Raw genomic sequence first — 27,979 nt, forward strand, 5'->3', positions numbered from 1 at the left:
GAGCCTCGGCCTGCAGGGCGGCATCCCGGGGGGCCGGGGTCCTGCCCGCCCCTTCCAGGCTTCCCGGATCGGGCCGGGAGACCTGGGGAACCTGTCCTGCCGATACCGGCGTGGCCACCGTCAGCAACCGGTCAATGGCGGATTTTTTCCACCCCCCCAAAGACATCTACCAAAGGAACCTGTGCCTGCTCCGAAGAATAACGCGCTTTCAGTTGTTTCGGCCAGGACTGAGGAATCGCTGGCCTGCCCTCCCCCGCTGCCCCTCCTGAGCAAACGGACGGAATCCCCGGGCGGTGCCGGTCCCGGGTCGGGGGTGCCCGGGCGGCGCGGGGCACCGTGCAGCCGCCGGGCCGGGCCGGGGGGACGAAGCGGGTTCTGCCGCCCGCGGGAACCCATCGGGTCGGCCCCGAGAAGCTGCCGGAGGGGGTTGGGTGTCGCCCTCCCCCCCCCCTTCCATTTTGGAGGAGGGTGTGAAAGAAGACGATGACCGTCACTGTCGCCTGTTGGCAGCGCGTCCCCAGGAGACGCCAGGCTGGTGGCGGGCCGGGCAGGGCCGGGCTGACCGTGTGCGCCGGGACAGCGACCCCTCCCCCTCGCCCACCGGGCCCTGCCCGCCAGCGCTCTACCCCAGGCTGACCGCCCCGCGGGCCGGGGGGGCCGGGGGCAGCGGGGGGCAGCGGGGGGCCGGGCCGGGCCGCGCTCGCCTCCCCGCGCCCCGCCGCCGCCGCGCAGGCGCAGAGCCCCCCTCCCCCTCCCCCTCCTCCCACCCCCCCCAACGGCTGCGCGCGCGCGGCGGCGGCTGCCTCCCGCCGTGTGCCCGGGCGGCCGGAGAAAGGCGGCGGCGGTGGCGGTGGCGGAGGAGCTGGGCGGCCGCCCCCACACACCCACCGGGCTCCCACCGGCGGCCGCCGCAGGTACCGTGTGAGGGAGGGGTGGGATGGGCTGGGATGGGCTGGGGGTGGCCTGGCCGCGCCCGACCCCCCGCCCGGCTCCGGCTCCGGCTGCGTCCCCGCCCGGGCGCGCCTCACGCAGGATCCCCCGCCCGTGGGGCTCCCAACGGGCCGCTGCCTCCTCCCCGCGGCGCCCGGTGCCGGCAGCCGCTGCTCCCCGCGCTGCCCCGGCTCTGCCCGCGGGGACCGGCCCCGGGCGCTGTCCGGGCGGCGGGGCCGGGCCGGGGGGCGGCCGCGGTGCGGGGGCTGCTGACCTGCCCGCGAGCACCCGGATGTCCCTGAGAAGGTCCCGCTTGTCTCGGGCACGGTGGGGGCTGGAAACGCGGCTGCCCTCCCCACCCCCCGGCCCTTGTTTCACCCCCAGCCACCCCGCCCGTTACACGGTGACGTTAAGTTTTGCCGCCTCGCGGTCCCCCCGCGCCCCCGCTGCTTCACCCGGTGCCTTTGCCACTCGTTCCTCGTGGGAAAAGCCCGACCGGCCCCAACCCGGCTTCCCCCGCGGGGGATGGAGCGTTCGCTGCCCCTCGGCCGAGGGGGTTTCGGTGACGGCCTCGTCGCCCTGGCCCCCGCGGGGCCCCCTTGTCCCTGGGCAGCCGGGCCGGCTGTCCCGCTGGCGCGGCCGTGGCTTGGAAGCATCTTCGGGGATCGCGCTCGTCCCGCCGGGATGCGGGCTGGTTTCGCGGGAGTGCGGATGCACGGCAGGAGGGGGCACGCCAGTGGGAACGGGTTCTCGGTAACTACGAATTAAAATTTCTTTTCCCCAAGCCAAGGTGACTTCAGCAATGCTCCTTGCAGGCACGGCTTGGAACGCTGCGGTGGAGGCGCGAGGCAGCCAGCTCTGTTCGCTTACTGCTCCTCGTAAGTGCTGCCTGTGTTCGGTACTAGTTCAGCTGTAAGCCTAACATTTTCATCTTGCATGTGGAGGAGCAAAACAAACCAAAGCATCAAGTAAAAGAACCAAACCAAACCTGTATTTTTTAGGAAATGTGCTTGGCTACCGTAGGGAAGCAATTAGGAGATGCTAAGGTGCGTTTGGGGGGAGGGGTGTTTCTAATCTTGCTGGCTTTGTGTACTTTGTGTGGCACCCAGTTGTCATGGTTTCCTCTACCTGCTGGCCGTCAACCCTTAAAAACAGGAGAAATTTTCAGACGGTGAAGGAGGGGGTGGGTGGGGGGAGAACATCTACAGCCACAAAAAAACAGGATTTAAATGCACTTGCAATGCTGGCATCAAATCTTTTAATCTCTGAATTGGCTGCATCATCTAACTCCCTTCTTCTGTCTGTCAGTTTGCCCTCCTGCAAAATTGGCTTTATAATTTTTTTAGGGGAATCCATCTTACTTGCTCTGTGGAACATTAATGTCATATTAGGGGCTTTTCAATGAAGAGTCAATTCAGAAATGAATGCACGCGTTGAACATGAAAGCTTATGTAAATCACTAGTAGGGGAAAAACTAGAGTTTGCTTGTTATTTTGTAAGTGCTGTAAAACTGTATGTTAAATGCACCAGTGTTATTATGTGGCTTTTGGGAAGCCTGAATGTCTGTGCTGTTTAAAGCTGCCGGAGTGATGGTGCTCTGCATGTTCTTCCTTGGTCAACACAACCACCGGATGAATAGAATCACAGAATCGTTTTAGGTTGGAAAAAACCTTTAAGGTCATAGATTCCAACTGCTAACCCAGCACTGCCAAGTCGTAGTGCTTAAGACAAGAAAAGCAGAGAGGTGGCTTCATTCTACAAAACTTACTGCAATCTGTAATCCATGGTGTGACATATTTAATTTTCCTGGTTTTCGCTGTGTTTGCATCAGAGAGTGTGCCTCTCTCTTTTCAGTTGTAACAGGAAAATATGCCAGTAAAGACATTAGTCACGTTTATTTTCATGTACCACAGTAACTGCAGTTCTTGTTGTTAGTCTTTGGTATAAGTTGATACAGAAATGTTTTCAAGGTTTTTTTTCTGCTTTTCCAGGATAAACCTGGTAACAAACAAAGGATGTTTTTACCATTTTCTTAATGCTGTCATTGTCTGACGTCAGCACCTTGCTAATTATGTTTCCTGACTTTGCTCTATCAGTGCTTTTCTCCTGTATTTTGTTTGTAAACAGATGGAAACTAAACTATTGTGCATGATTAAATCAGCTTCTTTTTATACAGTCTAATTTGCACCATAAGAGTGGCACATCCTAGCTGTTTAAAATGAGTAATTTGTGTGTGTGGAAATGTTTCATACTCATTTCAGTTGTTCTTTTTCAATAGATTTTGATTAAATTTAGTCACCTTATACCCCAGCGTAATTACTTTATGCCTGTAACAGTCAGAATTTTTGGTGTTTAATTCCAGTTTGCTTAAAATACTGTGTGTCTTTGTGGAGCTTTTATGTGTTTTTCATGTCTTTCAGTGAAACTGTGCTTTCTGGATGATGGTAGTGCCTGGAAATGCCCCAGTCATCCAGCAGGATCACGCTCTAGAGCCTGACTTAGGACGAGACTCAACGGAGAGCTCAGCCATGGGCCCTGACACAGAGCCGGCCTCCGAGGAGGTTGGCCCCGAGCTAGCGGAGGTGCGAAAGCTGCGGGAGCTGGTGAGGAGGCTGGAGATCGAGAATCAGCACCCGAGAACGAAGAGTAGCAGGAGCATGCTTGGGACAAACATGCAGAGCGAGATCCATACTGGTGTGGATAACCATGGCTCTGGTCTTAATGGGATGGAAATTAATAATAGCATCAATGCAATAACTGAGAAGCAAGAATTGCAAATAATGGCAGATCTGCACAACCAATTAAGCAAAATAAGAAAAGAGGAAGGAGAGAACAACTGCTTAAAAAAAGACATAGATGCCCAAATGCAATATAGTCTCATCAGTGCTGCTGAGGAGTTGTCTTCCAGTGTGTGTAAGGTGGAGATGAAGACAGACGATAACGTTAGATGTTCTTCACGTACAGATACAAGTAATAGCACAGAGCGTGTGGGGAACTTGGTCATTGTGGGTATTGATTCCTCGGTTACAATAAATGAACAACATCCCAATGCAAAATGCGGAGATATAGAAAGTCTTTCGAATAATGCAGATCTGGATGAAGTGAAGGTGTTAGAACTTGAAAATTGCACTGAAGAAGAAGATAGCTGGTATGTATTTCAAACCTTCGGTAATACGTGGAGCTTGTGCTGCTTGGGAGTTTCTGTGTTTAAGTGTGCAATAATTTTTAAGGGTATAAAGTATAGGAACTCGTTTTGTACAGTGTTTTGATTTTTAACAGCAGGAGTGCACTTCTCATTATCAGCTATTCTTATTTTTAAGACCATTGTGCCAGAGCATTATTTTATTAAAAAATCAGCGTAAGGCTTGTCTTTCCCCCTTTCTTCCTGACGCTGCTGTAGCAAGCACAGAAAACTTCCTTTCCCTGTTTATGTAAAATGCGTGCAGATGAATGAATAATGGAGGTTTAAAACTTTGTGTGTAGCTGTCAAATACTGAATTTAAATATGCATTTTGTAAAACAGAGACCTTAAACCGTCTGGAATTTGTGGGTTTTGCTAGTATCTAAAGTTGACAAATCATTGCCACTTACTGAATATTGTTTCTTTGCAGTTAACCTGTTTCTTTTGTTTAGGGAACTGAACTGAAACAGATCAATGATGTAATCCTTAACTGACCTTACTTGGTAGCACTCTCCACTTCACCAGCAGCCTTGTTTAGAACTTGTTTTATAAATCAGCAGATTAATTTCCCTTGCCCTTCCAAAGCTAGTTAAAGTTTGAGGCTAATTCCAGCTCATGCAATAGCTGTGATTTGAGATTTTTACCTAGCGTTCTTAACTTTAAGACTTTGTAGGGTAGCCTCTGGGATCTGCAAATTGTGTTTCAAAACTGTGTAGCTAATCTAGTAGCAAAGACAGCATTGCAGAATGGTTGCTGAATACAAAACACATCTTAAACTCTAAAAATTCATTAGCTGTTAGAAGTGATGGTGAAGTTTTGTTAATGGAATGGAGCTCATATAATGACATCAACTCAAGTCTAAATACAAGTTTATATTAAAAACATGATTTTTTTCCCCTCAAGCTTTTTTTTTAAACAGCAAATACTGGTTCTAGCTTGATCACTGAAAAAAAAAAAAGGGGGGGGGGGGAAAGGGTAAAAAGGAAGGAAATAGGGAAAAAAAAAAAAAGGGAATATATTTAACCAGTTGAATTTGGAAGACAGGCTTCATTATTTCCATGCCGATGAAAACAGCTAGTTTTATATTCATGTTTATATAACCTGTGACATGAGAGATTCTTCAAACTACATTGACTTGGTAAAGAAACCAGGCAGAGTCTGAGATTTACACGGACAGTGACTACTGTCCGATGCAATCAGGAGAGATTCTGCACCCAGCAGCTCGGTTTATTAATCTTTCCCTGAGCTGGTGGCTAATACGTTTGTTCTTCTTTACCAGGTACCCCTCTCAGTATAACTTGTAGGTTCTTCATGTTTTTAATACCTCTGTCGTCTTGTCAAATTTGGTTGATAATAGGTTAGCATAGTAAAAAGAGGTACCCCAAGGAGCTTAAAATAATGGTGATATGGAGCACTTGTGCAGGTACTATTATCATAAATTACCTTTGATCATGTTGCATTGCTTCTGTCTGTTTCATTTTCCTGTTGTCAAACAAACCCGGTAAAACAAGAAGTGGCTTTTGCAATGGCTTCTTGTTCTAGAGCTCTTCTGCTACACAAAGTGGGGAACAAATAATATATGTACAGTCAGTAGTGCATGGCTGTGCTTATTGCCAGGATATTAGGATTTAGGGTATTATCCAAAATTGTCTTCATAAGCATGTGTCTCGTGTACTGTCTGTGCAGATATTCATGCATTCCTATCAGCAATAACCAGAAAAAAAGTAGTTGGGGGGGTATTAAAAAAACCACAACAAACCAACAAAACCCCCTTAATGCTTATGGATTTAGGATCAGCTTTAATAAGGTAGCTTTGCTGATTGGGGGGAATTTTGTACTGGATGTAACTAAGTGGATGTAAGTACCAGATGGAAGTAATATCTAATGTGTTGAGCGGTGTATTAGTCAAAGCAAATAGCTTACTATATTGTTACATTTGCAATCTGTTTTTTAATGTTACACATAAGGAAAAAAACCAATCTAATATTGGAAGCGATCATGTGTACTTTGATACTTAGGATTTTTTTTGTGATTTCTGAGAAATTCACAGTGGCCTTGTTTTTTCCTGTCACTGCTGAACTGATACGTTTTAACAGCCCAGAAAAACAAATATCCTTTTGGTTTTCTTTAATATTACCTAGTAGAGGGGATGATGGTTTGTACCTTAGAGCATACTAAGACCTCTCTGCATTGTTTTAAAGTATGGAAGTGTTGAAAACAGGGTGGGGAGCAGAAAGCTGTCGATAAGAGAGGCTTTGGTTGTCAGGGCTTCAGGACATTCTGGTTTCAAGAACAGGTCCAAACTTCAGGGTAATTTCTATCGTGGTATTTGCTTACACTCCATGACTCCTTAGCAGCTGAAGCCTCCTGCTGAGTCTGCCGTGTGGGTTTGTGCCACTTGAGCTGAGGCCGCTACAGCAGAACCCACTGCCCAGGGAGGGTGGAAGCACCAGGAGTGGGTGGGAGGGTTTGTTACTGCTCCCTGCAGGTGCAGATGGACTCTGTTTCTGCCCCGTTTTGAAATGATTGGCTTTATTTGGATCAAACTTGCAAGCGTTTCTGTGCGGCTTCCCTTGGCTTCGGCAAGATATGTGTGGTCTAAGGTTTTGTTTTTCAAAGCGACACGGCAAATCCTGAACGCCTGTGAAACGTGAGGTGTGGCGTCACACGCCATAGCTGTAACTCTGTCCTGCTTTGGTGTCTGCCCCTTGACTTTCTTTCTTAGGTCACTTTCTCAAGTAGCTGTTTGAAATCGTAAATATCCTTGAGAGCCAGTCAAGTGAAAGTTTGCTTTCTGTGCTGTCAAGTTCAGTGTGATGCTTAACTTAAACGTGAGTGCTGTTTGCCCACTGCTGGTGACCAGTTCTCTCCCTTGCACCGGTGCTGTGCAGATCAGCTCCCGAGCTGTTTGTAGAAAGGCAGTTACCTGTGCAGAGGGGGCGAAGGTACCACCTGCATTAGCATCACCTTGTCTGTCTTCCTCAGTGTTTGTCATTGTTAGGTACTCCCCCTGCATGAGAACTGAGTTGTGGCTTTCTGTGCATTTAGTTTATTGTTCTTTGTGCAGTGATTTGTGTTCATCATTTTGTTATGCATTCCCATGCTACTTGTTTGGTGTTTTGCCAAGTATGAGTTATTTTTCCTGCTAAGACTCGGGAGAGAGAATTTTGACTTGGAATGATGATGAAACGATTCATATTCCAACTCCCTCTGAACTATAAATTGTTCTTATTTATGTGTCATTGGATGAAAGAGAGAGAAAGAAGTGGCAGAAGTGAAAAGCCTTACATTTTTTCAGTACTCTTTTACTGAATTAAACTATTTTTGCCTCCATCTCCTTTGATGGACTGAGTACCAAACTCTCTGTCCATGCCTCACCTTGAACAACTTCAGGTTTTCTCCTTGACGGAAGGAAAGAGGCCTTTGTACGTGTCTCCCCAGTATTGCTGCTGCTGTTGCTTAAGATCTTGATCCCAGTGGCAAAACTGCCAGCAGTTTAACACAGGGCTTCAGGTAAGCTTTTCTGTATGTTCTTCTGCTTTTTTTTTTTTTTTTTTTGTAAAGAAACAACAAATCACACCATAACAATCAAGCACATCCATGTAACAGAACCTTGTCTTTACGTTGCTGCGTTCCTTTTAGAAGAAAATGTAACATACGATGGGTGCGTACATGAATGTACCAGTCAACTCAGCCTGAGGTGGTCCTGGTTTCTTGTGGTGTGAGGAGGAGAAGGAATCTGTGTCACTCAGGGGAATCCCTGTGTAGCTGCTACATCCACGCCTTGCACAGTTTTCATTCCCAAAAGCCTGTCTTTCAACGGAAAACAGGCTGTGCTGCCTTCGCCTTAGCGTTGTGTTGCCTCCTGCTTGAATCCAGGGGTTCAACACAGCAAGGAGGGTGCCCTTGAAATAGTCTTTGCAGGAAGAAGGAGCATGGTTTGGTCAAATTACTGTTCAGGAGCTTCCTGGGAGTGTATGTTTTCAGCCTTAGCCCTGTGTCCAGTGGCCACCTATGTTAATGTCTTAAGGTGTTTAATTCAGCATCACTGCAGGGTGTCACCCTTGTTAGCCGCTTGTACCATCAGCGATAGGAAAAAAAAATTATGGAGAAGTTCCACCAAATGAGGATGTGCTTCTGCACAGAAGTCGGGTAATTATACCAATATCAAGAAAAATACAGCATCTTGTGCCTCTTAATTTGGGGGAGAACTTTAACTCCCTACTCTCTATATAATCAATTCACACATTTCCGCAGGCCACGTCGCAGTTTGCCTGCAGTTTTTCCTTGCTGTTGAGACTCTACATGACTCAGAAACAGTAATCTGCGAGGTCTTGGTTTCTTAGGCAGGTCATCTTACGAAAACCTTCTAAAGATATTTTTAACAATGGATGTCAGCTCTGTTGCATTAAATAATGTACAAATGACTTATCAAAAACATTTCCTGACTGCCTAGATTGTTTGAATAGCGCGTTATCTGTTTGTGCTAGCTGCCCTCAGCGGTGACAATGCTCCGTGTAGTGTCTGGCTGGCTGTGCACAATCTCTGGGTAGACGAGCTCCTTCAGAACCCCGTCTGTGCAGCTCTACGATAGCATTGCTATCAGCAAGCTTCGTTGCCAGTAATTGCCAGTGCTGGAGTAATCTGAAAGGAAAAATCTACCTGCTTCTCTGATGCTTGTGTGCAAAATATGACCTTTCAGGTTCAATTGCTTTTGACGGTGGAGGCTTGAAATGACTGAGCTCTTAGTGAAGTGCTTGAGGTATTGGCTCCCGACTCTTTCTGTAGGATGAGGTGTGGGCACGGTAATTCCCTGCTCGGTGGCACTGCCAGAGTGGCGGGGGAAGCCTTTTTATCTTGCTGCAGCAAGCCTGCTACCGACGCTGCTCAGCATCCTTGCGCAGCGTACGTATAATGGGGCTCTTAAGTTGTTCCACAAGGTGCCTTTTGATCATCCCGCAGACTGCAGGCTGCGTCAGGAGATCAAGCTAATGTGATGTTTAGAGCTTCTCTGTGACTTGGTGACTAGATTTTTGCTATTTTGTTCAACAGGATCAGCCACGAGAGAGACATGAGGAAGTGATGCCCCTTCTGGGTTTTGCAGGATAATTTCTTTTTTTTTCTCTTCCCAATTTGTGTTACTTGGGAATGAAGGCTCAAACTTCTACTTGGGCTAATACTATAATGTTTTTTGTGTGGAGTGTTTTCCACAGGATTTTTGTCTTTTTTCCTGTTATATTTCTGTCCCTTCAAGACCCAGACATGACTGTTTCACTGTTGCTTTCCACAACACTATATTGTCAGTATTGGTATTTCTGTTTAACGTTAAATAGTGTCTAGATTTGAGATTAGAGCAACATAAGCACAGTAATAAATCTGAACATAACTCTCTGAAGTCTGATACATAAAGGAGAGGAAAATGAATGCATTATCTGTTTGAGGTACACACTTTATAGAAGAATTTAGTGGCCTTCTTGGCACTTTCTGGAGGTGTATCTTATAAAGCTAAATTGTTCTAAACGTATTTAGCTACCTCAGGACTCTTTCTCCTTGCATTGGTGTGTATAACTCAAAGGTTTGAAAATGAGTGTGATGTCTGCCATTTCCAGTACTGGTGTAGCTGCCAGGGCTACGTGCTGTGAAAGATGATTAATAAGCCGAGCGTATGTCTTAAAAACTGAGGTTCGTTTTACTTTCGGTTTAATTTACCGATGTACTAGTTACAGAGCTTTCTGCAGCTTGAATTTTCTTATGATCTAGAGATTTACTAGTGCATATTCCGCGTGACTAGGACCCTAAATTCTCAGGCAGTACTGGCTTGCACTCTTACAACTCATCTGATGAGTCACTGGGTTGTGAAGATGCTTGGTTTTGGGTACAGCGTGTGAGTTGGGAAAATTGTCATGGTATTTTCTAGATTCTTGGGGCTTTTTGTTTAAAGCAGTATTTTCAAAAATCAAACAAGAGTGGCTATTAACTGCCATAAGTCCTCCTGTGACATTGACCCCAAAAGAAAAATACTCTTTCTAGAAGATGCTCTGCTGTTAGTGCATTGGAATATGTCAGTATAAAATGGAAAGAATCCCACGAATTTATTTTTGAGTGGCTACATTCTAATAGAAGGAAAAAAAAAATAAATCTCACTTTGTGCTTGCTGCACAACTCAAACTACTTGGTTCTTACCAGAGGTGCAGTTCATAAAATACTTCACAGGGGGGAAACACATATACTAGTAAGCAGAAACTAAAGATGTTTTATCTAGGGGTTTCCTCACAGAAGCTGAAGGAAATCTTGTTCACATTTAATAAGTTATGCAGCAAAACCCCAGTACATCAAATTGAGACTATATTCCCAAATGTTTACCTTCTGAATTTTGTATTAGGCCTTGTACCTATCTAGATAACTTCTAATTGTCATTTGCAATTTGACAAAAGAAAACATTCAAAGCACAACTTTTTGCCATTTAAACAGAGCCTGCTTTACACCCAAACTGCTGAGTTGCAGGAACAAAATGCAAAGTAAAGCTTTCTCGGTAATCGGGTGTTTGTTAAAACCAAAAGACTTTGGCTGACTCCTAAACTGGCAGTCGTACACGCGCCTAATGGTACGCCCCGGTACCTTTTCTTCCAGTGCTTATTGGATTAAATTAACCTGACAAATCCAACAGCCTTAGAGGAAAAACCTACCAGAAATAAAATTCTGCTTGTCTTTGAAACAGAGCAGTGAGCAGAGCTTGTCACGAAAGACTTTCAGCCGAGGCCTGCTCAGGCTCAGCTGGACGGCGGCGGCGCGTGGGCCTGCCCTCTGCGGCCATGGCAGTCGTGCCGCGGCGGCTGGCGGGGGAGCGCGGCGTGGGGGGAGCCGCTAGCAAAAGGTGACTTTTGGTTCCTAAAAGCATGTCAGGAAAAATCTTCACTCCGATTTGTGGGACTGCTGGTTTCAGTTTACCGGCTGATGGTGTGAGTGCTCCAGAAGCAGCTGTGGCAGTGTTTTGGGCGGTGTGTCGAACCCTTCCCCAAAGCTGCTCAAAAAGGAGAACAGTAAACCTGCCGCTGTGCGACCAAGCCAGAATTCATCACTTTTATAAGCTGCCTGTTGGTGCTCTGAAAAATTGAGTTGTGCTTGCTTAATTGAGTTTGGTGGAATGACGAGGCCACCTCTTGCCAACAGACTCGTTAGCTGCAGGGCTGGAGAGGGCTCGGACAGCCGGGGACGCGGGAGCTGAGCTCCGCGTGGGAATGGTTGGAGCAGTCGGACAGGGGTCTCCTTCCAGCTGACACCGTCCTGCGTAGAGACGTGATTAGCAGCACGGGAGGAGCTGGGCAGGACAACTATTTCCTGAAGTGGAGCAGGATTGTCTCCCTTAACCTAAAATACATGAAGAACAGCGTGACCTGCCCTAAGGAGGCTGTTGGCCTCTTTTTTTTTGTTTGATGGTTTTATTGCTGCTTTTTTTGGTCTGAACTGTAAAATGAATCCAGAGAGAGGGCACTTTGCTTTCTCTGTTTTATTGGATCTGAGTGGCTGTAATGCTCATTTATCCATGCAGAAACGCAGCAAGATGTGCTTGTGGGGTCTTTCATAAAAGATAACAATTGCAGATTCAGGAGTATTCGTGTTCATGTTTCTCAGCATTTATTTTGTCAATAGCAAATTAACTTTCGTTTGTGTTTGGTTTTTTTTTTTTTTCATTTGCATGTGGTTTTGTGTAAAGCTTGGTATGAAAAAGCTTCTGTGTGAGATGTGACCAAAGAGACTGAATCTCTGCTCCTTGAAAAAGATGGGTCTGGCCAGGGGTGGGAATATTATTAAGATCTGTAAAGTCATGAGTGGCATGTCAGGAGGCAGTAGAGAACAGTTACCCTTCACCTGTATCCCGTGCTCCAAGAACCGGCAATATCAAGAGTAAATTTGATGACGTGTCAGGTCATTTCAGAGCGGGGGAATGGAGGTGGTTCTTCACCCTGCGCATTGGTGCGTGGTGGGACTCATTGCAGTAGAGTGCTGTGGGTGCTGAAAGCAGATACAGATTCAAAAAAGGGATTAGATGGCTCCACTGGAAAAGGTTATTTTGAGAGCTGTTGCGTACAGAGCTGCTCAATCCAATAGCCCCAAATTGCCAAGCGTGGGAGGCCGGGACAGCTTTTGCATCAGTACATCTTGTGGAGTGATTGTTTCCATACTCATCCTGACCAGGAGACAGGGTAATTTGTTAGAGAGACAATAGATGCCACCACAGTATCTTAAATATTCCCGTTGTTTATATGTTTTTTTCTTGGCCAAACATTACTTTCATGGGTAGGACACTTGGCAACCAAGAGTCCCATAGTGTGTTTCTGTATCTTTGAAACATGAGTGTTTTTCAGAAATTAATGGGATAATTACTAAAACAGCTGATGACTTGGATTAGTTTTGTTGTGGAAAGGAGTTATGAATTGAATATGAGATGTCTGTGTGGGAATGAGTAACTGGAGCAGAAAGACTTGATGTATCTTGCTGCAGGAGAGTCGGTTTATTGCTAGAAGAGAGAGCAGGGTGCAACTGAAGTGCACGCCGATATTCCTTTAAATCTTAAAGCCATCCTCATGATCATTTTATGCTCAAATACTGGATTTTGCACTGATGAAGGTGAAATATTATGTATCCATAGTGTGAGGACAGCTGTTGGGAGTAGTGCAAATTGAGTGTGGCTGTAGCCAGTTTGCTGGTGACCAAGAGAGTTCTTTGTCACCTCCGGGCAGTTTGCGAGGTGAAGGAGTAAGGGATTGCTGCTTGAGAGGAGGGTGGCAGTGGAAGAAAAATAGCAGTTGTGGGATTGTGTGCATGGAAGAACTCGCAGGAGATTATGAACCTGTTTACGTGAATTTTCTCGATGCAGAGAGGTAGCAGCTGTGCTGGCTGTGCGAAGGGTGGCCCGGGGACCGAGCCTTGGTGTCCGCAGGTGGCAGCTGAACCCATCAGGCTCCTTGCATATTCATCTCCCCCAATCCAGTCTCAAAGCATTTCCCTTCCAGAAAGGCATTCGGTATCTAAGAACTGCAAAGACCTAGAAGTTTTCTTCATAATTCTACCATGTAATTTTAAGAAATTACATTGTGGAGAAGTTCAGTATTTCGAAACTGAGGTTGAAGAATTTCACAGGCCTGCTCACAAGATCAAAACCACTGGCTTTCACAAACCTCCTCTCTGATTTTTTTAGTGAATTCAGAGGTAATCACCTCACAGACTCTTCCAGAAACTGCACAGATGCAGGTCCCTAAGGTCATCATCGCAGAGCTTCCTTTCCTACCTGTGAATCCTTTTTATGAGCCCCTGAATGACTTCAGCAGAATGCTGTATTAAATATCTTTTTGTAGCAATGCATTCATAGCACCGTACATATATATTGGCACATGCATATGAAGATTACTTAGCTGGAACTCTAATGTTAAAGTAAGGTACCTGTTATTATATGCAGGAAATTTATTGTCTCTGCAGGCAGGTTCTGTTAACGATGGCACTTCACGTTTCTCTTCCTGCCTGCCTTGGGCTATGAATGGAGATCTCGATGCCCTCTGTGAGGGTGTTCTTTTCTCAGTGACATGTAAGAATTAAAAACTGCTTAACTTCTGTATGTAGACAATACCGATTATTTTTTTTCCCCTTCCTCACAAAAGTTTTAAGTCTGTTGCTAAATAGCAAAACTGTTAAAACATAAGGTGCTTTTTTTTGTTGGGATTTTTTGACTGTAAAAATGGAAATGTGGGATATGTAAGTAAAATACTGGAGTTGCTTTTCAGTCTGGCTCCTACGCCCTTTTGACTTTTCTTCAGAAACATTTTCTACTTAACGCCATAAAGGTTAAGGTGCTGCTTTAAACAAGATCAGTTGTAAATAATCCAACACTGTAAGATGATTATATCTGTCTATACATAGGGCTAATCCTGTATGTATATGCAGAACAGCGCTAAGGGTATTAGAACTGTCAGAAGCTTAGGCTTCAGGAGAACTTACCCAACATTACAATAAAAAAGAAGGAAAGGTAGCATACAGTCATACTTCCTAACTGTTTGAAATTTTCTAAATCTTCCAGTTAAATGGTTTATCCCTGAAATCTGTGAATAGAGTTCTTGCTATTCATTCAGTGTCTTGGAGAGCTGCTGTTAGGAGATAGCAGCCGGCCGTTGCCTGCTGTGCAATACAGGGGAACATCCAGAGCCGTGAGGTTTTTAACAAAAAAAAATAATAATAACAACAGTTAGACTTCTGAAAGTAGATCACCTTGAATCTCAAGTTACAACACCTCCTGTCTGTGTCATGAGATGGGTTTTTTGAGGGGGAGTGGAGGGAAGGGCAGTGGTGACAGGTGATGGTGATAAACCAACGACTTAACGTTTAGTAGTATTCCAGCAGCCCAGGCTTGAACCTGGCCTTGTAGTGGCAGCGTACTTCTCTGTGAAGCCATCTTTAAGTGAATTTTACTATTGTGATAGTAAGTTTTGTTTCTGACTCATAGTATACAATTTGTATTTTTCCATCCTGTTTTTAATTTGGATACCTTTTCTATTGCTTACCGTTAGGTATACTTTGGTAAATGCTACGTTAGTGGCTGTGTGCTTTGAGTTAATGAGCATTTTTTTTACTGTCTCCTTTCAATCCTTGCAAAGGCTCTATGTGTCCCCGAGAAAATCTATTACAGATCAGAAAATGGACTCGCCTTTAAAATGGTGCCGCCAGGTGCTGGATAATCCCAGTCCCGAGACAGAAGCAGCCTGCCGAACTCTTATAAACAGACTTGATCAAGGTACGTAAACTATAAGCATTGCTTCTACAAGTGTCTTTTCATTCCACTCGTGTACTCCGCGTTACTGAGGAGCAGTAAAGCAAAGGAGATGTGAAGTTTGTGGTTGCCGCAGTGGAGAGCATCTGCGGAGATAGGCTTCAGATGTTTGCTCTGGGGGCATGTTTGTACAGCAGCGTTTATTATTGTATAAAATTGTATAAAACCCCTGCTTTCCATTTTGATCGATAATGCCTCAGCTGGTGAAGGTAAGAGTTCATTCTGTAAACATTAAGAAAATCATGCTGATTGCAAGTAATAGACAAAACAGAGCTGTGATTTTTTTTTTTTTTTTTTCTTTTTTTCTTGCCTGTATGTTAAGCTGCAAATACAGGCATTTCAAATTAATTGCCAAACTGACCACCTTGCTTTCTGGGTTTTTAATATGTTCAGAGCCTAAATATTAAAATACATTTTGGTGTTTTCAGGCTTTTGATTTTATTTTATCATTTTTTTAGTATTTAAACACCTGTAATGTAAAAATACATAAAGGAAAAAATGTGCTTCTGAGGAGTGGGGGAGAGAATCACATGGAACTATTATTGCAGCTGTTTTCTGTGTAAGAAGTTCTAGTGCTGTTGAGTGTTTCTAATGGTGATTACTCCTGCCATATGTTACCGTTGGTATTACCCGGATAAATAGTTGTCTGATGCTCAAAGCTTAAAATAATGACACATTAAAATCTGTAACTTGAAGAAGTGGTGTCACTTGGAAACCTAGTGTATCTTCCAGTTTTACCATCCCCTGAAAGCACTTCGTATGGTGGCTTTTAGCGGTGTTATTTAACCACTGAGGGAAAATCCCTTACTTCACCTGCCTGAAACAAAAACACCGTGGAGCATCCTGTTCAGTACTCGTGTACCACCATCACAGTCAGTGTCCTGGTGTCATAGGTTTGCGGGTTTTTTTTCTTTCTCAGAGCACAGAAGGATCAATCCCGTGTTCACCTTCACTGCTGTAAGGGCTGTTAGAATAGGCACACAGTTTACTTCATTACAAAACCGTGAAGGTTATTCTGTTTGTACACACCTGTAGTACATCACCTGGAATGCCTGGTGGATATCCTGCCTTTGTCTTTTAAAATGTACTCCGCATTTGTATGTAAGATGGACTGAATTGCTGATAGCCAAGACACTGAGGGCTTTGAAAGTGAATAAGTAATCCTTCTCTATTTTGTATAGCTTGCTAGATCATGCAGCTTTCCCATGTCGACAACTGTGATTTACCCTGCAGCTGGAGGGATGACTAGTTTTATTATTTAATTCTAAAAACTCATTACTGAGCACCATGTTGCAGCCTCATCTATCTCGTGTGACTCGCGCACATCTGAACACAAAAGCTGTGGTTAGCGGTGTTTGAAAAAAGTGAAGTTTCTGAGCGAATTAACGTTTTGAAGTTCAGTGATGTTCTTAACTGCTGAAAATACAACCTCCAGTTTGGTACAAAAGTTGTTGTCTGCCTGGGTTTCAAATTGGCTGGCTTTATCTTCTGTGTGAATGCAATAATTTTGTTTCCAGTGTGACCAGTAATTTGCCTTTGCTGATTTGAAGTCTGAGAGGCCACTGTTTTGCTTTGTTTTTTGAAGTTTACATACTAACAGTGTTTTGGCTCTGTTTGTAATCAGGCTTATTTTGAGTTTAGCCTTGAAATTCCTGATCTGAGATAACTGAGTGTAGTTTGAGAACAAACAATTTACTTTTATAAACCACCTTTGCTTAAAAATTTGAACGAAGATTCATTTGATTAACTCTTTGCTTTCTGTCTGAAATGTCTCAGACTTCATTTGTACTCTCTCTCCTTTTTAACTAAAATAGTCTTATGTTTGGGTGGGAAATAAAAAAACTATTTATGTAATGAATCTTTATTATTTTCTGAGCTACTGTTTTCTCAGTGGTAATGGTTTGGTGGGCAATTCAGCAGCCCCTTGAATACATGTAGATCACAGAGACGTTTCCGTAGTGTTGTAGCTGCTTATTTCCAGCTTCAGTAAGCATGGATGCACGAGGTTTTGCTACCTGGCTTATTTTGATTGTTTCCCTAACTTGTATGCGAGTCTGTGTGCTGGATAAGTATTTCGGAACAGTTGTTTTGTATATGTGTTTGCTCTCCTTTTAATCTAAAGGCATAGCTTTTGTGGTTTAATGCTGTTTTGATTCCATCATTAAAAATTCAGAATAACACATGCATAAACTTCAATGGAGGAGTTTAAAATGACGATGGGGTATAGAGGTGACAGATATTTATGAAAACAGTCTTTGAAGGCCAGCACTGAAACTTTGGGAAATGTATGGCTTCCTTAAAACCTAGCTTGTCAGTGGTTATTCTTGGAATTCTTCAGAAGTGACAAAAGAAGTTAAAGGGGGAGAGTGAGCAAGGGAACAGGCGCTGCTTTGCTTTCTACATCTTGCAAGTGACACTGTCAAGATGTCTTATGTGAAGTAAATCTTACATACAATATTTAATCTTGTTTGATCTGATGCCTTTCTTTATCTTATGCTCTTTATTTTTAAAAACAATTTGATAACCTTTATGGCTTTTCTGTATTTTTCCTTCTAGCCAGTAGATGGAAAAACCTGTATTGCAGTCCATTGGCATCACCAAGCGCACATAATTTGAATACAGAGACAGGCTCCTGTAGCAATGCACTAAACTCTCCCGGGCATCTCAAATCGACTAACAAAGCACTACTAACCTGTGGCAGCTCAGGTATGGCATGTCAGTAGAGCACTGCAAACCTGTAGTGTTTAAAATGCAAGGAGTATTACTAATTGACACAGGGAATTCCAAGTTTTCAAGAGATGCAAGTCCCCACCATGGGGTTTTTCTCCTCTCAATTTGCTCACTTACTGACCCAGGTTTCATCTGTTGCGTGGGAGGAAACCTCCTTGCATTCTAAATGTCTTGTAGTTATTTCATGGTTTTGTGTTTATAACTTTACATATTTATAAATGGTACTAATTTCAAGTGACTTAGAAAACAGCTGTTGGGGCAAAGAAAATACTGCTTTTAATCGTATGTAGGTGTTAACTTTATACAGTTACTTGGATTCAGTTTTCTGACTTGAGCTGTGAGGTTTGTTTCAAGTTTGTGAAAATAAAAGGCGCAGTCTACAGGATAAGCCCTTAAATTGGCCTAGTGGGCAGCTAAACACAGCATTACAAAAGCTTTCCACCAGACTTAATTGTGTTTGGAGTAAGATTTCCTACCTTAGAGGCAACTTACACAAAATTCTTGTTAGAAGCCTGTATTTGTAAGTATGATAATGAAGCTTCTCCTGACGGCTTGGCCTCAAGTCTGCCTTTGCATTTACACCGCTGCCTAAGGAGCCCCTGTAGGCTCTTCCAGGAGCTTTGTTTATCCTTGATGCATTTCATGCTCAGTTTCCTAGTACAAATGCTTTGCCTCTTGGCTCTACTATCCAAGGAGTCTTCATTTGTTTGTTTGTTTTGGTGGAAATTGCTATATCCCAGTTTGCATGTTTAAAAACAGAGCATCTGTGACAGCTTCTGGCTTGAAACTTGATGTTAAGTGAACCTTTTCTTTTTTTTATTTAAGAAAAAATAAAAAGGGTTGCATATGGATGTTTTCACAGCTGCAGGTATGCTTTTAAGATCTGCTGGTTTTCTGCTGTAAATAGAAATTAACGCTTATCTCTGTTTTTCAAACAAAAGGACTGGTTATTTTTGCAAGCTGAATTCTGTAGGGAAAAACCTCTAAATCAATTTCTTGTTCTTAATATGAGGTTGGCTGGCAATCCAGATGTCTAACCCCCTTTTTGCACAGAAACAAGTTACTGCTGTGTAAAACCAAAGTGACTGTGCATTTTCTAGACTCTGCAAATCTGCTGAAGCTGCCAAGGGTACCAAATAAAAAGCCAAGTACAGAACAGGCTTGGCCTGTGTAGGATTATACGTGATAGCTCACTTCATCATGTTTGGTGGCTCTACCCTTGTGAATTGTGTAGGCTCTAACGTGAGTTTAAAGTACATTGTCAACTTGATTGACTCAAATCTAATTTTATTTCTAAGAAAAATGGAGCTTTCCTACAGTTCAGATGAAAAATGTTAAACATTAACTTGCCTTAAAAACTAAATGGACACCCCCCACCACCACCACCTTTTAAGAAGTCCAGATGTGGTATATTTTGAGGTTTCTATAATAAAAACCATAATCAGTTCAGCTTGCAAAGTTGAGCCACAGCAGTTTTTGCTGATGAAAGACTATGACTGTTTTTCTTCCCCTCCTTGAATGTTTTTAAATAGGCCTGCAATTTGAAATGCAACAACCAAACTAAAAACACAGAATTGAATTGGGAGCCTTGCTTTTCACAAAGCTGTATTCTGGATACAGCTGCATTAAAAATAATGCTTTTGGTATTAAAGATGATGTCAGTTACAGCAGGAAACCTGCACTGATTCATTATACTACATCCTGCAGGTGCAATCTCTACATGTTGGCTTTATTTCAGCTGCTTACAGTGTGTTTTCCTGACACCAGAAGGAAAGGAATGGGATTATGTTATACAGCAGTGCAGTCTTAATGCTGGGGTGTCTCAACCTGGGGTATTTGTGTAACACACACAGACGTGCTCCTTACACTACAGTCACACTTCTGTCACTGTTGTCTGTAAGCATCCTGAAACTGGAAAGACCATGCCTTTTTGAAGGAGGAATTTAAGGCTGACTGATACAAAGCAATGTGCTCAATGTCCATGGAAGAAATTTGTTTTACACCTGGACTTCCAATGTGTGTTTTCAGTGTCGTCAGTTACTGTTCTTCAAAGCTGGTTCAAGAAATAACACTGGGGACCTGCTGCGTTTTCCTGCCTGATGGTGGAATTAACCACTGTTTGAAAGGGTTGCTCAGCAATGGTTTTTAGATGGTTTGCTGAGAGCAGACGAAATGTTTTATTCCTGACATCATTGTTGAGAATTATTCAGTAGGGGCACTGCCGTGAAGACTTCTTAGAACGCAGCAGGCAAAACTGCGTGGGCCAAAGTGAGAGTCAATGGTGAATGACATTGCGTAGATGCTTTGGGAGGCCAACCTGCGTCCTTGGTGGTCCTGGTGTACTGCAGCCTGCGTGTTTTGTATGGAGTGATGATCCTGCATCCCTGCTTGGGCAGGATTTGTGTTTCTTAAGCCTACTCTAGCTGGAAGTGGTATTAAGTGCTCTTACGCTTTTGCATATCTACTGGCTTTAGCCGATCTTCTGTCAGATTGTGTTTTGTAATTATTTTTTTGTGGATCTAAATCTATATAGTACTAATTGCAGCCTTGCCTTGGAATTGATTTAAAGTAATGATGTACTGTCTCCTAAAGTAGCTCGTAAGTTATGTAGCCCTACATGTCTGTGTTCAAGGGTTAGTTACGTGAGGAGCATATTATGGTATTTTGTAACGTGTGGCATAGATAAGCACGTGCTGTATAGAGGTTTTACATTCAATAATTCTTCTGTGCTTCCAGATTTTTTTCTAGCAATTTTTTGTTGTTGTTATTGCTGTGATTGGTTGGATTATTTTTTTTTTATACAAAGCAGTATGGTAGTTATAAAATGAGAACAGAACGATGGAGGTATGCTCGCTCTCAAAGGTACCACCCCCAGCCAGAATTAACACTGATGGATGGTAGCAGGATTCTACCACTGCCTGCCCCTGCCTGCCGTCTGCAGGCATGGGTGAGCTACCTGCTAAGTGATGCTCAGCCTTCCTGCAGAAACGGTCATCCCAGATGCCCAGAGGAGAGCTGTCTGAGGAGAACTGAAGGCAGTTGTGGTGCCACATTTCTGTGTGTAAGGGCTACTTATGAGCCTCCCACATCTGAAGGACGAGAACCAGTATAACCCCAAAGTTACATGGCTTGTTCTCATCTCCTGATTTCAGTAGCAAGTAGTTGTACTCTCATGCCATGGAAAATACTGACTTGCTTAAGAAAAAGTGCTAACATGTAAAAGTTTGCACTTGATGGCGATTATGATGATATTTTAACTATTATTCTTCAAAAGGAAAATTATCTTCCTAATGGTTGACTTACAGAAAAACTTTCCTGGTGGGAAGATCCTTCCAATCTGTTTTTTATGACCTGTTGCATGAACAAGCTATGTCCTTCCCTGTAGGAGAAGGTTTGGTTTATGATGACAGCAGGGGGAGAAGGATGAACCTCAGGGATGGGGAGGAGGCAGCCTAGCGTAAACTACTTTGCATAAGCAGATTGCATGTCTGATTTTTGAGATGCTGTACTCTGAAAGCCATTTGGATCCTTTTACTCCTGTGACTGCTTACCAACACCCTAGCAAGCACTTTGTGTAACTTTGTTGCTTCATATCAGTAGTTGCCCCTTTCTCAAAATGGGCAGAAATAATACCAGTGATGTTTCGAAGCTCAAAACGGCCAAGCGTCTCTTTGCCACCTTCTTGACAGAAGTCCACAGTTTGTTCCCCACAGACACTCTGCCTCCTGAAAGCTGCAGGTTAAAATACTGAGCGTTAGGTTCTCAATTTCTAATTTCTTAATTATTTCTAGCGACCATGCCTCACCTTCACAGCTGCACTGATTTTATTACTGGGATAAACTCTGCTGCTCGTTCTTGTTCTGTATGTGGCGGTCTGAATGCTTTTTCTGTTCCTTCCTCCTCTTCCCTCCTGAAGGTTATCTGAGCATGCATTCTGCACTGAGCTCTCAGTCGTCTGTGGACAGTGAGCTGAGTACGTCCGACGACTCCATCTCTATGGGATATAAACTGCAGGACTTGACTGACGTCCAGGTTATGGCTCGCCTTCAGGAAGAAAGTACGTGACAGTGATCTCCTTTCTTTGTGTTACAGTTTTAGAATCGTAGAGAAACGGAGATGGATTCCAACTGTTCTTCTCTTCCCCCTTTCCCCAACAACCAAAAAAATCTAATACATCATTTGAAATGTTTGTGGTTCGCCAGGGCTTCCTTTAGTAATCTAGAGCCAAACTGCCACTTAAACGTAGAGGTTGTATAATGTTCTCAAGATCACACTTCTTAAAGCAGAGGATAGCCTTGAAATTCTTATCCAACCCCCCACCTCGTTAAATACGTAAGCACCCTTTAATACTCAAAAATATTCCAGCCCCAATTTTCTCCGCAGTACAGGTGAAGTTTCATGAGTAACTGTTTCATAATAGTGGCAGTTTAAACAGCAGCAGCTCGGAGTTGCCTGCCTGGCTGCTGTCCCCTCACCTGAGCAAACACAGGCAGCTGTGTGCCTGCGCTGTGTATTGGCTTGGGGAACTCATCCAGCTGAAAAAATAACCCAGCACAATTTTTTTTTTTTTGCTTGTAAATTTTATTTTTCTGAGCAGACGGCCTAACTGCAGCCTGAAATCGTATTGGAAGCTGTCTAGAGGGCTGAGTTGTATAAGCTATTTCACAGAAGATGCAAGGAGTATTTCACTGCTGTGTTGAGTAAAAACCAAGAGTTCAAGGGTACTAGAACTGAAAGAGCTGAAATTACAATTCAACTTTTGTTCTGGTAAAGTGCTCAGAGACAGCTCTGCAAATTTAACAAGCATAGAACAAGTTTGTGTCCCAGTGTGTGGGGATTTCAGGGCCCTGATGCAGTTGGAAGGGACCTTAAAGACCACCTAGTTCCAGCCCCCTGCCGTGGCCAGGGACCCCTCCCCCCAGCCCAGGCTGCTCCCAGCCCCGTCCAGCCTGGCCTTGGGCATTGCCAGGGATGGGGCACCCACAGCTGCTCTGGGCAGCCTGGGCCACTGCCCACCACCCCCACAGCAAAGAATTTCTTCCTTGTATCTTATCTAAATCAACCCTCTTTCAATATAAAGGTGTTGCCCTTTGCCCTATCGCTGCATGCCCTTGTAAAAAGTCCCTGTCAAATCACAGGTGAACTTGCTGTTAACTTCAGTGTGACTTGGATGAGGTCCTAATTGAAGATCAGGGTGGAACAAAGTGGTTGGATCTGTTTTTCTGTGCAAATGAATCATTAATTTGATTTACAGGAAATAGAGAATGAAGTTCTGTTTTTCTTTCGGAGAACATCTATTTGCCTTTAGGACTGTGCCCTTATAAACTTAAAAAATACTGTGATCTAGGAATTGGAATATAGGACCTAAAAGACATAGGATCTTGCTGTCACTTTTATTGCAGCTCAGGAAAAGTTGTATTGATGTGAATAAAGCAAGTAGCTGCTTTTTTTCTTTCTAAACTTGAGTATTTTGTTACGCTTTTTGAATACTTCTTTAAAAATATCAAGGAAACATTACAAAGTTTCCAGTGAAATATGAAAAGCTGGGAATGATGGAAGCTCTTTGTATTTGCGCTGTGAAGGGAGAAGAGCAGGGCATGCTTGTTTTTAATCCTTGCACCGAGAAGAGGATTTTTCAGAACTGTAACTGATGCCTTTCTCAGAAGTCTCTAGAACCAGCTTGCTAAAGTAGTTCTTGATAAGAAGTTGTTTGTATTTTGTTAGGCAGGAAGACTTAAATAAAGGCTTAATTTGGGGGAGGACTTGTAAGTAAACCCGACAGGTGCACTGTAGATGTCAATAAAAAGCAGGTGTTTTTTTTCATGTGGGGGACGAAGTTCAAATCTGTGTTTCAACCTGTTGAAATGCTGGTGGGTGCATAATTAATTGCACTAAAAACTACTGTAAATTTGACTCCTACACCTAGTTAACCTAACAGTGCTTGTGTGGCAATATGTAGTCCACAGTCACAGCTGCTTGTGTATGTGACACAAGAAGTAATTCAGGTCAGTTTGAATATTAACTCTTTGCTCTAATTAAACAGTACTGATTCAGGTGATGCTGTTCCAGTTTAGAGATTCTGTAAGCTGTGTCTTCAGTAAAGAGAGTTATTAACTTGACTCTCCTTCCAAGGTGAAATGAACCGTTGGTAAAAGCATTGCGTCTGAATTTGTGTTGTAACTGGGTGTGGAATTTCTATTTTGAAGTGTGATGACTTTGAGCCACGTTGCCCTCCATCCCCAGGCCTCCGTCAGGACTGTGCCTCCAGCTCTGCTTCCGTGTCACGTCGCAGTTCCAGTGCCTCCCTTCACTCTCTGCGAAGGGGTACCTACAGCGACCAGGAGTTCGACACGTACAGCCTCGAGGATGAGGATGATTACGATTGTTCCCTCTCGTACCGTAGCGCTCACCGATACTCCCCATCTCCGCTCAGTTCGCCCCGCTGTCAGTCCCCTTCTTCCAGTGCCGATTATGGCAGGTCATCTACTTCCCGTATCCGTCCCCCGAGGAGATCGGTGCAAAGTCCGATGCAAGACCGGCTCAAGTACGCCAACAGCGAAGGTCAGCTGGTTGTGAGCTTTGGATAGGCGTCGATAAAAGTAATTCTTGTGTATACATTTTAAAAGCGCTGTTACTTAATGGATGCTAAGAATGAGCTGCACACTTGTCTCCTTTTAAGTGCGTATGCTTTTCAAGAGATAGTCTAAACCATTAGACATCTCTGTCGCTACCAGAAGCAGGAAATAAAGAGAATTTGCTCTTGATTTCAGAGGAGATGCGCCACAGCATGCCCAACCTGGCCAGGACCAGCCTTCGCGCTTTGGAGTCTGTAAGGAGCAGTCGGAGCTTGGAGTCGGATCTGCAGGTGCCAAGCAGCCGCATCCCGAGAACTCAGCAGCGGTCAGCAGGTCCGTGCTGGCGCTGCCGTGGTCTCTCTGACCCACCTGACCCAGGCGAGGCCCCTGGGCGCAGGGTGTACGCTGAGGCATTCTTAAAATACGGTTGCCAGCTGGGTTATTCTTCCCTTTGTTCTCTGTTTCTAGGTCTGGCTCCCAGCAAGCTCCGGTATTCCTCCGGCGCTGGGCAGTCTCCCTTGACGGTGCGGCAGCCCCTGAAGGCCGGGTCCTGCACAACCTCCCTGTTGGCACCCAGGCAGCCCGTAAAAGCCGGCAGTTACACAAGTGCTGTTAGCGGAGTTCGAAAACCACCAGCGTCTTCGCTTAATACAGGGTCTTCCAGTAGCAGCTGCACTACCAGAAGCAGTAATATGGTCACTGTGGCAAAAAATTCACCCGTTAAAGCACGCACGTCTGTGGGAGGGATCTCGGTGCCCAAGAACAAGCCGCCGCCACCATCCAGGAGGTAAGTGTGAGACTTCAAGCCTCGCAGACTTGAATGTCTGCCTTTATTTCACAGGTTAGAAACACTTTTTTATGGAATTCATGTTCATCTCTGACTTTAAAGTGTGGCATGGGTGTAGAGTTGGGTCAGAGCTACCGATTGTAACTTTAGGTGTAGGGTGATGGTTGGAAATGCTTAGAGAAAGGGTGGTGGTTAGCTGGCAGATTCATAGATGTAAGTACTTTGCCCCCAGTCAAGAAGCAAAGGGTTGCAGTTCTTTTAAGTACCACTACAATTAAATTCTGTTAAAGTATGTGTGAACCAGCAGGCTGGGACTCATTGGCTTCTGGGCGAGATACCCCTTTTCACTGTGTAGTATTACATCTGTTCAAAAAAAAGAAGTGCCTTTTTTAAACAAAGCTAACTATCCAGGAAAACGAAGTGGCACAGGCTCAAACTTACTTCTGTAAGAAATTAACATTATGGTAGGTAGCTATTTGGCACGGACATCTGGGTTTGGGAGGGGAAAAACTCTTCCACAGGGCTAATAACCTATCTTTGCTGTTAATTGAATAATCTTCCCAGATGACCTACTTTGTTACTGGTAAAATAAGTTTGGTGTTTTTTTCTTTCTTCCTTAAGTCTTTAGTACTGTAGGTGGGCATTGTCCAAGGTCTAGTAAGATTTTAGAAGGGTTTGGAAAGTAGGACAAATTAACAAGGCTTGTCTTCAGCACAATTCTGTATCATTATAGTAACTGTATTCAGTGGTGAAAGCAGAACATACGTAGTGGTTTCCCAAAAAGCATGATTTTTTTCTTGTTGCACAGGTCTGAACTGATTAGGGGCTGCATCTTAATCAGAAAGACTAATGGGGTTTTTGGACTTCCTTTTTGACATGTATTTCTAGCTTTTTGGCTTTTACAGTTAGCTTCCTAAATATTTAGACAGTGGATAGCTGAAGTCTGTAGACTGTCTAAGGCAAGAGCTGTTCAGTTAGAACAAATCTAATCTCTTTTCTAAAGAATAAAACCTCCAAGATGGTTGTTAACAACTGTATGCACAGACTGCTTTATGCCATCGTGGCAAAGTGCGGTCTTCTCCCGTTCCAGGGCATCTGCTGTGCTTTTTGTGTGTGGTAAATTGCCAAAAGCTACTTTTTTACACCTGCTTGCAGTACAATGATAGCGTAAACTTTTATGATTGAGGGAAGTTAAGTTGATTCAGTATCAGACTAATAAGCAATTAATACTTGTTGACTTTCAATGTCCCATTGTGGCCTTAAATTAAATTGTTATCTGCTTAATTAAAAAAATTCAAAAGGGAACTTTTGACCTCTTGATCTGTGGGAGTATTCTACATACAACCTGATTATTTTTCATGTGTTTAGTCATATTTGCAGGGAAACAGTATTTCTCTTGCGGGTTTTTCCCATAACTGAGTCCAACAATATTAATAACTTAGCAGAGCAGGATAAATATGTCCCTGGTGACAGTTTAAACCGCCTGAAATTGCTGGTGCGGTGCATGGCCTGTGCACGTGTGACTGCAGCTGTTTACCGAAGGTGGGCAGATGTTGACGTTGTCCAAAGCCAGATGCTGCAAAGCTCCATCTAAGCTGCACCTTGCGCACCTCAGCAGGTCGCTGGGGGCTCTGCTGCTTGTAGCTGTTAGTGACTTCTTGTGTGTGTGTGTCTTAAACCAGGTTTCTTCAGTCAGCACAGACCACCGAGGATGACTCGTGGAAGGACGGGTGTTACTGACAACCCGAAGTGCTGATGTGCTGCCAAACACCTCTGTGAAGCAGATCCCCAGCTGGCTGGGCGTAAGAATGGTGTTTGAAATTGAAACCAGAGAGACCCGTTGCACTGCAGACTGATGTATATAGTTCCTCTCCTCTTGAACACAAACCATCCTCACCACCTGCTATTCTGCCAAGAGCCTGACCTCTTCTGGGTGGAACAGCCAGCCGCTTTACTGCGTTTCCACTCTTCTGAACGTTACTGAAATACGAGTCTTCACACGAAGACTGAAAATAGCCTTATTTCATATAAACCTCTACTTGCAGCCCTTCAGAAGGCTTGTCACAGGAGAAGACTTCTGCCGTGACCTGCTCCGGAGGATGCTTGCTTCAAAAGGCTGCTGGTTGTCCCGCCTGTGCCAGAAAGCAGGTTGGAGCTGCTGCTGTGGTGTGTTGCATAGCAGTGGCTTGGGGAGACTAGAAATAGGTATATAGCTGTTAGAAGTTAAGACTTTTTAAATTCAACCTGATGTATTCTAATAATTTGTCTGAAACTCAACTGTTTGGTTTTGATTTTTTTTTTTTTTTTTACTTCTGTATAGAATGTATTTCTGCTACTTTTTATTGTTTGTTCTAGAAGATGAAGCAGGTTTTTATAACTGTAGTACACTTCAAGGTGTTGTATTCAAGTGTGTGCATCACAGTTCACAAGTGAAGGGGCAGTACACAATATTTGTGTGGGTTTGTGAACAGGCAGTTGCAGGGAGGGCGGATGCTATTTAAAAACTGCTGTTTATCAGCATCTTCATCTTTCAAGATGAGGAAGTTAATGAACACCAGTTACAAGTAAACTTTTTAAAAATAACCCTCCCTGACTGATTTGACTTGAAGTGTTTCTCTTTGATCTCTATTAACTAGCTCCTAACTGCCCTGATTTTTGTAGAAGTTTTTACTGTCTCTTTGGATATGAAGGATTCAGTGTCCTTTTTCCTCAGCAAGTGCTGGATGCTATGGATACAGTCTTAGTACACAAAATATGCACCGATAGCGATGTTCTCCCTGCCATCAATGTGATTTTGATAGTGTAGTTTAATAAAATGTTATGGTGCTGAAATAGAGCTGCTTTATTCAAACAGCAAGCCTGACTTCTGAGTGGTTTTTGTGCTGGGAATGCGGCTTTTCAGGATGGGCCTGGCCCTATACAGCTGTCTGCGGCTGCACTGTGGCTCTTAATGCTTG

At 44.0% G+C, this 27,979-nt stretch overlaps 1 protein-coding gene across 4 annotated transcripts; it reads left to right on the top strand.

The window, feature by feature from the left end:
• The first annotated feature begins 768 nt into the window (after nucleotides 1–768).
• LOC308053708 (SLAIN motif-containing protein-like) lies at nucleotides 769–27,967 on the top strand. 4 transcript variants are annotated; one of them, XM_080365313.1, is made up of 10 exons: nucleotides 769–914; nucleotides 1,716–1,808; nucleotides 3,351–4,078; nucleotides 14,758–14,894; nucleotides 17,487–17,636; nucleotides 21,577–21,717; nucleotides 23,904–24,221; nucleotides 24,431–24,568; nucleotides 24,704–25,022; nucleotides 26,705–27,967. In XM_080365313.1, exons 3-10 carry the CDS (start codon nucleotides 3,369–3,371, stop codon nucleotides 26,760–26,762), a joined length of 1,971 nt encoding a protein of 656 aa, XP_080221439.1. In that variant the 5' UTR covers nucleotides 769–914; nucleotides 1,716–1,808; nucleotides 3,351–3,368; the 3' UTR covers nucleotides 26,763–27,967. The 4 variants fall into 4 exon arrangements, with proteins under 4 accessions (XP_080221439.1, XP_080221442.1, XP_080221440.1 ...); XM_080365314.1 differs by having other exon boundaries at nucleotides 773–914; nucleotides 1,746–1,808; XM_080365315.1 differs by having other exon boundaries at nucleotides 786–914; nucleotides 1,721–1,808.
• Nucleotides 27,968–27,979: the final 12 nt, after the last annotated feature.

This window comes from Falco punctatus (assembly GCF_963210335.1).
Source record: "Falco punctatus genome assembly, chromosome: 15".
In the NCBI taxonomy this organism is placed as follows: domain Eukaryota; kingdom Metazoa; phylum Chordata; class Aves; order Falconiformes; family Falconidae; genus Falco; species Falco punctatus.